We start from the raw sequence: 12,770 nt of genomic DNA on the forward strand, positions 1-12,770 counted from the left end.
TGTGTGTGTGTGTGTGTGTGTGTGTGTGTGTGTGTGTGTGTGTGTGTGTGTGTGTGTGTGTGTGTGAGTGAGAAAAGCATTAACGGAGTTCAAACATCATCAGTTATGATATCTTAGCCCAATCGTCTTGGCCTTTTGGCTGAAGTAAAAGGGCAACTTGGTTTTTAGGACTGCTGAGGCACAACTTCCATGAACTTCTGACACAGAGCTGTGGTCGAGTCTGAAAAACAAACATCGGAGACGGTTAATCATCACTTCACCTAAGTTTCCACCCAAACAGAGCTCAAATACACCGACTGCATCCCAAGTCCCATTTATCTGTCCTTAAAGGCCACAGCGGCGTTCTTATTTCCACTCAGGAGAGCTATGAGTGAGGCAAACATGAGATCACCACTAATAAAAACCTTTAACAGGGACCTCCTTCAGATTTAGCAAACCGAGTCTAACCCTGAACCCTGAACTGGGTTTCAGGGGCCAAAACAGCTGAGGTCACCTGGAGTTAAACATTTAACTCAGCGATGAAAGAAAAAAAACCAAAAAAAAACTTGGATATAAATCAAGAGCAAAGCAAATGTTCAAATGAATGGAGCTGAAATATGAAAGCCTATCAGTGTGGACCAACACCATATCTTTCTTTACCCAACGTAAAGCCTTGAGATGATAAATCTGAAATCCTACCAAATTTTACATTTGATTGTTAAATGTTATTATTTAGCTGGAAACTGACAAGGACAAAATGCAGCAGCTGAAGAGAGAAATACGGATCAACACACCAAAGGCATAAACCTAAAATATTAATCAGCAGCAGAACGGAGGACAATTTTAAAAAGTTTCAAGAAGAAAAACTTGTCATGTTTTTATTGAACCTAGCATTGAAACTTTCACGCAGAACTTGAGATAAGTAAAAATCAACTGAGTTTATATTAACCTCATAGGACCTGGCGTCCACATACGTGGACATCACATTTTGGGTTATTTAGACCAAAATACTCAATTTTGCTCTACAAGGGCCTGATATCCACTTACAAGGACATTATACTGCTACTGTCCTATCAAAATGTTAAACAAATATCCTCATATGTGGCTCTTATTTTTCTTAAAAACAAAAATAAGGTAAAAAAAATAAATAAATAAGTAAATAAATCTGGAAATTCTTTGTTTTTACATTCATCGGGCCCCAACATGCCCAAATATGAAAGAGAAATTAAAAATGCATGCCGTGGAAGAGTTTGGGTCTTAGGAGGTTAATGCACAAATTAAAAGCGCACACAAAAACAGGTGGAATAAAATGCTCCAAGTAACATATTCATAGACAAGGGGGAGGAGTTTGTTTTACTTACGGATTCCATTTCGCAGCCACTTGGGTTTAGTCTGCCACCACACACCAATAAAATAGACGGGCAGTCCAGTGCCGATGATCCCAAAGCCGATGGCGCACTCGACTGGAGTCTTCCAGAAGGAGACGATGATAAGAAAGAGGCAGGCTAACACAAAGCTCACTGGTAGCAGAATGTTCACCTGCAGGGAGAAGCACAAAAACTCATAACTGAGTGTTTGCTGAGAAATAACGCCGCTGTAAGCCACTTCTGCATTGGCTCGATGTTTTAGAGTCAGCGCGAAGTGACCCAAAACTACAGTTCCTCCATGAGCCACTTGAGACAGGCTCGCAAAAGGAGTCAAAAGCTCCTAAAATACCCAAATTTGTAGCAGGAAAAAGAATATTTGCAATATGCTACAAAAAACAGTTATGACGTAAACTGTTTTACAACGTATCCACCTGGATAACTGAGCTACGGGCGTGGCACCACTTAGCCAATATGTGTGTGTCTGCATTGCCCCTATGGCAGCTACAACATTAGCACTCCACCATTTCATCCACATAAGGTGGCAGTGGCTCAAAGGCTCAAAATCCAATCCTAAACCAATGAGGGACATCATGGTGGCTAAATCCATCATTTATACTCTATGCACAGAACCTATGGCCATCTTTTATATACAGTCTTTGTGATATCTAACCTGGCCAAGCTAGATGCAATAAGACAGGATGCTCCCTATTATGTATGCTAGATAAACTCATTTAACCACTAGTGTCAACTAATGGACTCTTCCATTAGCACCCTTCAGTTGTAAAAATCATCAGCCAAGTAAAATATCGAATCACCGCCACCCTCACAGCTCTGGTTAGCTGAGGTGATAAAATGGGATGCCAGGATGTGGCAGGTGGCACGATTCAATAAAGTCTAAATCTTTCACAGATTGTCCTTATAATCTATGGTGGCCCTGAGAGGCCAAATGCACTGCAACTTAAGAAAACACCAGTAAATAGAAAAAACACAGAAAAAGCTCACAAAACACAACAGAAGTGTAAACGGCTAATAGCAAACATGCATCTACAGTATCTTATGGATTATCCAATTAAAATTACCTGCATCTTTTGCTCCTTCACAACACATAAGCTGTGAATGAGTCTCCCAGAAAAATTTAAACTGTTGTGTTTTGAAAGCTTTTGCAGTATTTTTACATTCGCTCATACTTTCTTAAGTTTAAGCTGCAGTGTATTTGACCTCCCAGCGCCACTGTAGTAATCCTTATTACCGGGTTATGTTTGATAGCGTCTGTGCTCAATAATCATATATGCGATGCACATGTGTTCAGATGCATTTGGCCACGTAGCATCAATGTGAGTGGACACTGTCAATAACTGAGCTGTTCTTAGAACACTGTGCCCTATCTCTCCTACAAAAAGGAATAAATCTAACTGTGATTCTCCACTACTCTCATTGGCTGAACAGCAGGAATGTGACAGACAAAGAAAGGAGAAAGGAAAAGAGTGGGAGAGTGAAAGAGAGATGGAGGTCAGCAGGGACAGTGCCGCTCCTGTCCCAGCCACCCGCTTTCACACAGGACTGGACCAGTACATCCATTTGCCTCTTTCACTTTTCCGCCTCTGACCATCAAACACACACAAATTGTAACAAGGGTCCTCTGTGATGCGGAGAGTGCGGCGGTAGCGCTCTTCCTCTTACTCACACACACACACACACACACACACACGTTTGTGTTTCCATCACCTCAGAGGACATCACGGAGATCGTGCAAACCTACCCAAACCATAGCTAACTTTCCAAATCTGGACCCTAATTGTGAAAGCTTTCAACCTCAAATGTAACATTCAAAGACTTTTTTTTTGCTTTTCCCCACACTGACTGTATAAACACATTCAGGTCCCCACAGCATGGTAACACGAGTACACTGCATGCACACACACACACACACACACGCACACGCAGCCAGCCTCAGCACCAGCTGACTAGCATCCAGCTCCCCTCCTGTCTTTAATCTGCGATCAGTATCTGTTCATCTGCACTGAATGGATCTTTGTCTGTCGCTTTACACAAAGAAGGAAGATTTCCTGCTGCCAAAGCCAACTTCAGTGGGAGTCAATGATGACAAAGACCAAGAGAAGATCCATTGTTTTGGCCTGCCTGACAGACTAGTCCTCTCCACCACCAGCCACATTTTTTGCTGAAAACCTCTTAAAAACAGTTCTCGAGGCTGACTAACCTTTATTGGTCGATCCAGCTCAGGCTTCTTATAGCGGAGCCACATCATTCCTATGATTGCCATGGCGATGCAGAGCCAGTTGAAGAAGCTGAAGAAGTTTATGACGGAGAAGATGTCGTTGGAGAAGGCGTAGAGCAGCGTCATTAAACACTGGACAGACGGAGAGAAGGGAAAACATTACCTCTCTAAGTCTGGTGACACTGCCTCCAAGTATGAGATTTTCTGCATGCAATTAAATAAAGTAACTCATTGAAGTTCAACTGAGCAGGTGTAAAAGTTGCTAGCATGTTGGTATGGTTTGATTCTCAGCTGTGTAAGAGAGCAGCAAAAAGTCTTTGTTTTCAGAAAAGTTCACCTTTGTCCTTTTATTCAAAATTAATTAAAAATATTCTGTAACTGTATATAATAACCTATTATGCAGTGAAGTGAAGTGAGATCCCACAAATTAAAATACTGAAAAGACACGCACACTATTATTTTAGCTATGGTTTCAGAAGATGTACTCTCTTGCGTGCCAATAAAGAAAGTTAAAAAACCAAAAACATACAGTGAATATAAGTGAGGGGAGTGGGGTCAGCAGAGTGGGGTGGATCATTGACAGCAGACTGGGCAGGTGACCCTCCCGAGAACCCACAAAGAATAACCTGAGATGAATAGAAAGACACAGATATGTGATTAATCGCTGTGCAAAGAAAGATGAAGAGGCTCCGGGTGTTTCTAATCTTGACTCTTAACACTTTCTAATTGTGTGTGTGTGCGCACGAGTTTTTTTTTTTAACATGGTTGGTGTGAGAGTGTTACCTGGATGATGTGAACAGTGAGCCGTTGACTGATCCAAAGCAGGACAGGCCTACAAACACCGGGATGATCCACGCCATGGGACCCAGGTGGTAGTTACCAAAATCCTGTAGGCAACAACATCAGCAACATATATTCAGCATTCAGCAGCAAGTATTCACATCTTTGGACCTGTTATACCCCCCACCCAAATATACAGTGCTGCTAATTTCTTTAAGACAATTACAATCAAGACCGACTTCTTGGAAACTAAACATAAAATGGTCCCGGGCAGTAGTTTTCCAGGCTTCCTGAAGGTGTCTTAAAGTTTTTCTTTGGACACTGGCTGCCTTAAAATACTGCTGTAAAACAAGGTGGAGGCTCTGTCAGGGCAATGGCTTCATTTTTTCAAATTGGCAATGATCCCAAACACTATGCAGTAAGCACACCTGGATAGAAAAACACACTATCACTCATGAACTGGCCTCCCCAGAGGCCGGGCTTCAACATTATTAAAGTAGTATGCGATCATCCTGATAAAGAATGGAACAAAAGCCAGTCAGCATCTAAAGAAGAGCTTCAAATGTCCTTGAAGAAGCCTGGAGAACTATTCCCTAAGACCACTTAGAGGAATTACAAGAAAATTTCCCTTCTGCTTCACGCGTGGTTTTGGATTGGCTTTAACTCAGGAGGTAGATTAGAGCAGGTTGTATACTAATCAGAAGGTTGCTGGTTCAGTCTACTCCAGTCTGCATGTCAAATATCCTTCGGAAAGACCCCAAGCTCCTCTCCGAAGCATCTATTGGAGTATGAATGTGTGTGAATGTTAGATAGGAAGCACTTAAAGCATACCAAATACAGACTTTCAAGCTTGTTAGAACTGTACAAACTCTGTTTTTGTCTTATATCTTTTAATAAATCACCGAACCAATTTCCCATTTTCCTAGCAAAATATAAAGAAATGAGGGATGGCTCAAGACTTTTGTACATTACTGCAGCTCAAAGCACTCACCACAGCCACAGCCTCTGAGTTAAGCATCTGATCGGGGGAGAGTGTGGTGAAATAGGCCAAGTTTGTTAGGACATACACTGCTGTCACTATCGGCAGGGAGATGATGATGGCTCGAGGAAGGTTTCTGAGGAAAACGTACAACAACGGCAGGCTGATTACAACTGCGGACTTTTGACTACTGCACATGAATTTTAAAGGTAAAATCACAATTGTGATCAACTTACTTGTAAGGTTCAATCATCTCCTCTGTAACAAAATTCAAGTAGTTCCTGGAAACAAAAGAGACAACAAATAGGTATTGAACAGTAAAAAGCAATGAAGATGCACTGAACCTTTATTTTTCTGATATTTATTATTTAAAAGAAACATTAGTAATGTACAGTATGTTCAGTGTTATTTGTAATAGCCATTCATTGGACTTATCGGATGATATGTTACTGACAAAATGCCCCAGCGTTTGATCCATTTTCACACCGTCTCCAAGCACCAGGTTTAACATTTGAATTGCGGGAAACTGGATACAGGCAGACAGTGGACAGCAAACTAATTGCACAGCTAGGCTGATGTGTTAACTCACCAGCCACCGTAAGCAAACAGGCCACTGTAGAGTGCCAGGCCAATACTTCCAAACTCATATTTGGACCCCTTGAAGGAATTCTCTGGAAGAAGTCCGGCTGTATCACCTGGAGAAGACAAAAGGATTAGGATTTAAAAAAAAAAAAAAAAAAAAAAAAAAAGCCCCAGTTTACCGTCTGCGCTATTGGGCCACGGGCAGGTTGACCAGTCATTCTGGCACAATACATAAAACACTGACCAGTGAATCCACAAGCCAAAGAGCCTTTGAAAGGGAAAAAGTCTAATATCATGCTTAAATCCGCCCCACTATGCGGATCAGTGAAGGACTGCAGAATTACTGGAGTTAAGACCTGGCTGAGACAGTCAATAAGTAACCCAGACAGTGGCAAGGCTATGCGGGTTGACATAAGGCTCACGCAGCCTATAAAAGAGGCAGAGGTAAAAGACGAGGGAGAGGAGCAGGGGAAAGTCTGTGGTTAAGGATAGTTCAACTTTTTAACATTTGCGTCATTTCTAATTATCATAGCTCTATGAATCGCGCCTTCCATCCAATGGCATATGAGATGCTAACGCTGATATAAATGCAACTTGTTCCAGCAGACAGCATATGTATTTCTCTTCAAATCCCGAGCCCTTATGGGGATTTATCACATTCTGATCACTGCCTCTTTTTCCAGTCCTTCAGGTTTCTGCTGGTTGTAGGGGATCTGTGTACAAATTCCTGCTCTCCACGACATGCATTCTCATTCTCAGACATGGCGACGGTTGCTAAACCAACAGCCCCCGGCAGTGTTGGTACTGGGAGGGTTAGCCCTGAGCCAATGTGCAGCGTGGGAAACGCCCGATTATTGTGCAGCCTGGTCCAACGGACAGCCTCATGCATTGCTCCACCTCTGATGAGGCAGACAGATGTGTGGCCACAGTGTCAAGAGCCCATGGCGCTCACTTTGAAGAAGTTTGATTATTTTGAACTGTGAATAATGCAAAAATATCTATTGCAAGAATAAAAGTATGGACTGATAATCTACATGATGGGTCCCCCTTAAGATGGATTGCTTTTAATATTTGGGACAGTTGTCGTCTGAGTTTGCCTTTAAATATTCTGCTGCATATTCCAGCATCAGTGAAACGTCACAAAGCAGCTTGCTCATGCTCGTTTGACATTTCTATGAAGAAGAATAGATTTTTTTTTTTTTAAACCATGTGAGTAGCCACACATTGCACAAGTCATGTCATCCACCTCAGGCCTTATGTTGACCCGTGTCTCAACTCGACAGAATTCCTGTTAAACTCACAGCTTCTGATCAGGCTTAAAAATCAGTGCAATGGCCAATTTCATAGTAACCTTTACAGATTCCTATGATAGCGAAGTCTGACTCATCACAGCTCCTTTTGTTTTCCTTTTCTGATATGATATGACATTTTTAACGGGACTTACTGACCTTTGATATTTAATGGGGGAAAAACAAAACAAAAAAACAAACAAAAACAAAACAAAACACAGAAACGTAATCTTTAAGAAAAGCAACCAAATTAAGGCACATTTCTGTTGGATCATTCATGCAAGCCATTTGTGTGAATGATCCAACAGAAAAGCAACCAAATAAGCCTCTTTTCATAGCTAAATGATGCGTTTTATTTGAACTGATAACACAGACCTCCTATTATTAGGCATGCGAATGGTGAAACCTTTAAATCTTTGCCTAAAGTCAGAGTGGGGGACTTTCCTCACAGTTCTGTTTCTACCTCTCATCACATTCCACCATATCGGGCTGGGCACGCTGACCCACCACCAGCTGGTCTCATGATACAGGCACCAGACAGTGAAAGTAACACACACACACACACACACACACACACACACACACACACACACACACACACGAACGACAGAGAACACACACGCAGCCGATAACTTGCCAGCAACACCTGAATGAACTAAATTCCTGCCTTTTTTCCATTCTGTGTGTAGAATCAGGGCACAAAGCACAACTCTGACGATGCACTCAAAGACACCTCTTTAGTTTTTTGATAAGCACACTTTATTTCAAGTGCATATTAGTTCTCTCAGTCACGCTCTTTACAACCACAAATATTGACAGGTCATGAAATGGCAAAAATCGGTCAAGGTCTTTAGCACGCAGCTATGACAATGGTTTTAATCCACTTATTTATTGTAAGAAATATTAACCTGCTTACCTTATAATCATTTACAGTCACTTCCTCACGCAAAGAGTTCTCTACATTTCAGTGAGGCCCAGTACCAATGCATGTTGTTGGTGAGCAGATCAAATTGGCACAGATGTCGTCAGCTGTAACCCCGAGTCTGATTCCAAATACAGGGCCTTTCTACTTGTCATTCCCCTGCGTTCTTTTCCTTCATTTCCTGGCTTTCTCAACAGCTCCCTGCTAATAAAGGCTTTTGTGCCTTTATTAGAAGCTGCTGTGGTGTAAGCTTTAAAGTATCTCAACTATTCTTGTTTCTTCACATCAATACAGTGAATAGGCTGGTTTTACATCAGAAAATATGTTTCTTGATGTGGTTCAGACTCACAGTTAGCGGTAGCACATGGATTAGTTATACTGTTTGAAATGAGATGAAGTATTTGTACATAGGTGGGAGGTAACCACCTGTGAATCAGGTATGGTAAACAGGCTTTCTAGCAAACACGCCTTTACTTTTTGGACACCTTGGGGCAGGGAGAGCCGTGCTGAAGTGTGACCCAGCAGTGGATTTTCACACGAGGTTAGAGAACCTTGGTTTGTGAGTGTAACTTTGGGTGTGAGCGGCTGTGTTGAATAATTCCTGTTACAGTCAAGTAAATGAAGACGATGGGAGGGAGAACTTGTTCTTACAGATAGATGGTCAACCTTCTCTCCGTTTGCTTCTCTTACAAACAGTGTGGGCGGCAGTCAAACTAAGAAGGCGGAGGCTTTATTGGAGCTAATCAGATTACACTGCCTTCTAATCTGACACTCCAGGCCTCATGAACAGGGCCCTATGTGTAAAGCTTCAGAGCTGTGCTTTAACAATTCCCATGCACTCACTAAATGCTTCAGAAAGCTAGAAATATTTGGAATTGTTGAATCTAAAGTGAACCCGTTAGTGCATGAGGTGCTTTCGAGGCGCACTCAACCAGTCACGAGCCAGGGAGAGCTACAACAGAAAGAGGGATTATGCTTTCCTTTGTTGATATAATGACAGGCACATGCCTAGTCTTTCTAGAAGTCTATGAAATGTGAGACGTCCCAGGTAAACAGTTATTAGAAGCAGAGTGATGATTAAAGATCTTAAAATTGATTCAGAGTAGACACCAAACCAGAAATGACACTTGGAAAAGGACTAGAATAACAAATTGGTAGAATCCGTCCTCGTGTTTCATTTACAAACCAAAACAGACACTAGATAGGTGAACTTAGCATTTAGCTTACAGGGAACGGATCAGGAAGGAAAGATGAATGAAGTCGCAGAGTAAAAGCAGGTACAGCTCATGCTTGTTATTTACTTGAGAACACTTTGATGAAGTTTTCTCACACTACTGGGGGAAGAATTACTTTCAAAAGTATTAATGTAATTAACGGTATTGTGAGATTAGAGCACAAAAGGTCAGAGGCTGCTCCCTGCAGCTGCTGATGTTACAGATTCCACAGTTTGCTATGAATTCCCCACAGTTACTGACACAAGGCTGACACAGGTTTGCTGACATGAACAAAAACAGCAGAAATTGATATTTTGGCAACTTTTATCGAATGTTGTGAGTCACTGCAACCTTTTTACCTTTGGATATTCAATATTGGATCCATACGGCACGATTTTGGTCGAGCACCTTAAACGAACAAACTGGGAAGTCACCTCAACTTTGCAAAGATTTAATGAGTGCCGCACAGAACATCGGTGTATGAGTCGAAAATATTGGCTTTAAAAGTCTGACAAGGAGACATGCTGAACCAGATGCAGCTCGGGTTTAATCGACCGCCACTCAGGTGATCTCGGACCTGTCATTTTACCCGCTAAGCCTGTGCATCTGTGGCTCCAGTGCACCTCACAGCTCCAGCTGAACATGTTAAATTTATCCCAGTTTGGTTCTGATTAGGTAATCTTACCCCATAACAGGATACCCTTGATCACTTACTTATGTGTGCAACAGTTAGCTGAAGTTTTACACCAACAATTTGGCAGCAGCGGCAACTAATAAGGGATCAGAACATAAACAGTGGATTTGGATTTGATATGAAAACAAAAAGCAGCAGAGACTGGCTGGTGCTGCAGTGCGCTGTTAACGTAATTTTAGATACACATTTATCACTAAAGAAACAGGCTGACTAAAGCCAGACTAAAGCCAGACTAAACCCAGTCTGCTTTCGGTGTTGTGTTTTGATGCATTTCCTTCATAATATTTTAGCTTATTTCCTTTTTTTGTTGTTGTTATTTTGAATGTGGACACTTGTGCAACTGCATCAACTTTGCAGTGCAGCTGCAGTTTTAAGTAAACCAGTACTGCCACAAAATCTGCTGAATTTCAATACATCGATGGAATATAAGGTGTTAGTGTGTTTACACTGACGTCAGTGTTTCATACAGTGAAAATACACAGGTCATGTACAGAGTCTAGAGCCAAAATAAGCCCTGTGGTCAATCTCCTTATACTCAGATGTACCAGCTCATCCTCATTCAATACACAGTGCTTGCTGTATTCCCTTTTATTGCATTTCTTTCTTACCATTTCTGTCCAGGAGAGCTACTCTGATCTAATGCTAATGATCTAATGTACCCCCGTTTTCCATTTTCCTCCGTCTCTCTCAGAGGAATACGATGGACAACAGCTTCATTGCGTGCAGGAAGAAAGCCAGCCATGAGAGCACAGTTAGGAGCCAACACGGGCAGCAGATTGGGTACAAGCCTCCAGTCGCCTGGTAGAAGCTTTAACCTCACAAAAGAAGCAGAGGGGTCTTGTGTCAGCTTTGATATGTAGACCGTGGTAGTCAGTCTTGGCTGAGAGTGCCAAACCCTTCCTCTAGAGGGCAGTTTGATCGCGTAAGCACACTTCCTGTCTGATTAAAAGCACACTTTTCAGTGGTTTATAGTGAGCTGAGCACATGTTCGTGCTTGTTCAAACAGAAGTTATTTGTGACTCAGATTTGCAACAGTCAATGAGCACACTCCCAAATGTGTCCTACATAAGAGCCATTATATGGTTTATCTGTCCTATCTTTACACAACGCTTCACCAGATCCTGTTGGTTGTAATAAAATTCAGAAGTCACTCCATGAAATCAAATATCTACAAATCACGTGTGTGAGGATTTACTCGGGATGGGAACACAGCAGCTGAAAGAGAGGCGATCCAGACACAATTTAGGAGTCACAAGCGATGAAAGACATGAAAGCTTTATACGTCTGGGCCATCACGACTTTCTTTTTAACACAATTAACCTCACAGTCACAGTCAGTTTGCCGGTTTTAATCTTAGACTGACTTTGAGGAAAAAGGTACACGACAACACTTCTTCAAATCTCTTAGTGAAGGAGACACAGATCCATTAAGTTAAGTAATCTAATTTAAGGATTTCCCCCTTGAAACTGAGATTACCTGCTTATGTAAGGGTTGATTGTGCCAGCAGGTGAGCTACTGTGTCAATGGAATACACAGCTGGAGTAAACACAGCTGAAACTTCCTGTTTTATGTCGCGTGGCACACAAACTGGTCCGTCAACTTCCTTGACGCTGATGCAATCACTCAACTCAAACTGTAAAGACTTTCTGCACTGCCTAAATCATTTAAGGGAATCTAATAACAATATAAACGGAACATTAAAATCCACAGTTCATAAAATCCACATATTTTACCATGGAGTTTATTTACTGTTTAACTTTTGTAATGTGTGTCAGGCTCTTAAAGTAACCTTTTTATGCTTTTTAATTACTTTCTGATACACTGTCACGATGGTCTATCCTCTTATTAAACATGGACAATGTTTAATAAGAGCTAATGGATCAGTATGGTGTCACAGAGAGCAGAAATCCTTAATGTGGGCATCTCAGACGGCGAGCACGGAAGCCACACCCACCTGATGTTCAAACCTCCTGCTTTTTAGGAACAGCCAGTGAAAAGGAGAGGGAGGAAAAACAGACTGAGTGGGTTCATCAAGCCTGAGTATATTAGAAAAAGAGTGTTTTGAACTATAAATCACAGAGATGCACAAGTCCAAACTGTCAGCACGTGTCATTTGCATATTTGTGGCTACCTCAGCCCGTCTTCAGCCATGTCAGTCATTTACATTTTAACTTGTTAAAGGTGTGTCTGGAGGGATGGAGGGAAACGTTTATAAAGTGGGGGTTGGGCAAATAAAGCCGGCATAAGAGCAAAGAGGTGACGTGTGCATTTGTGTATCTGTGTGCTTGTGCAAGGTACCTTGTCCAATCTTGACAAATCCGATGATGATGATGAGCGCGAGCGCTAGAAGCTTGGCTGCCGCGAAGAAGTCCTGCACTCTGGTGGCCGCCTTCACGCTGTAGCAGTTCACAAAGGTTAACAACACTGCAAAAGAAAAGGAGGCAGAGAATAAGACCACAGAGTAAAAGAGGCCACTGACACATAAAGCTTACAGGTGTGTTACGCGTATAAGAAACCAATCTTGTAACCAGTCAAATTGCACAACTTTACCCTGTAATGTGTTTCTTCTGCTCCACTTGTGGGACCTAACAGTGAGTGTGTGTGATTGTACGTTCTGCTGTCAACATGACGCGAGCAGAGGAAGAAGTTACAGGGGTGACACATTTTACGAGAATAAAGTCTTTTCTCCTGTACCCATCTGTCTTTTAAATGCCCATGTACCGGCTGG

General features: G+C 41.9%; 1 protein-coding gene across 1 annotated transcript in view; it reads right to left on the reverse strand.

Annotated features, from left to right (window-relative positions):
• Positions 1 to 24: 24 nt before the first annotated feature.
• The window catches only part of slc7a5 (solute carrier family 7 member 5), a 14,742-nt gene continuing 1,996 nt past the window's right edge, over positions 25 to 12,770 (reverse strand). The window contains exons 2-10 of the mRNA XM_005751506.2: positions 12,341 to 12,466; positions 5,931 to 6,036; positions 5,578 to 5,622; positions 5,354 to 5,477; positions 4,366 to 4,469; positions 4,112 to 4,208; positions 3,565 to 3,714; positions 1,341 to 1,518; positions 25 to 220 (exon numbers count right to left, since the gene is read on the reverse strand). Coding sequence (XP_005751563.1) covers positions 165 to 220; positions 1,341 to 1,518; positions 3,565 to 3,714; positions 4,112 to 4,208; positions 4,366 to 4,469; positions 5,354 to 5,477; positions 5,578 to 5,622; positions 5,931 to 6,036; positions 12,341 to 12,466 — 986 coding nt within the window. The 3' untranslated portion in view covers positions 25 to 164. The remainder of the gene's footprint in view (positions 221 to 1,340; positions 1,519 to 3,564; positions 3,715 to 4,111; positions 4,209 to 4,365; positions 4,470 to 5,353; positions 5,478 to 5,577; positions 5,623 to 5,930; positions 6,037 to 12,340; positions 12,467 to 12,770) is intronic.

The sequence above is a fragment of the Pundamilia nyererei genome, unplaced genomic scaffold (assembly GCF_000239375.1).
Source record: "Pundamilia nyererei isolate P.nyererei 1_Seehausen unplaced genomic scaffold, PunNye1.0 scaffold00314, whole genome shotgun sequence".
In the NCBI taxonomy this organism is placed as follows: domain Eukaryota; kingdom Metazoa; phylum Chordata; class Actinopteri; order Cichliformes; family Cichlidae; genus Pundamilia; species Pundamilia nyererei.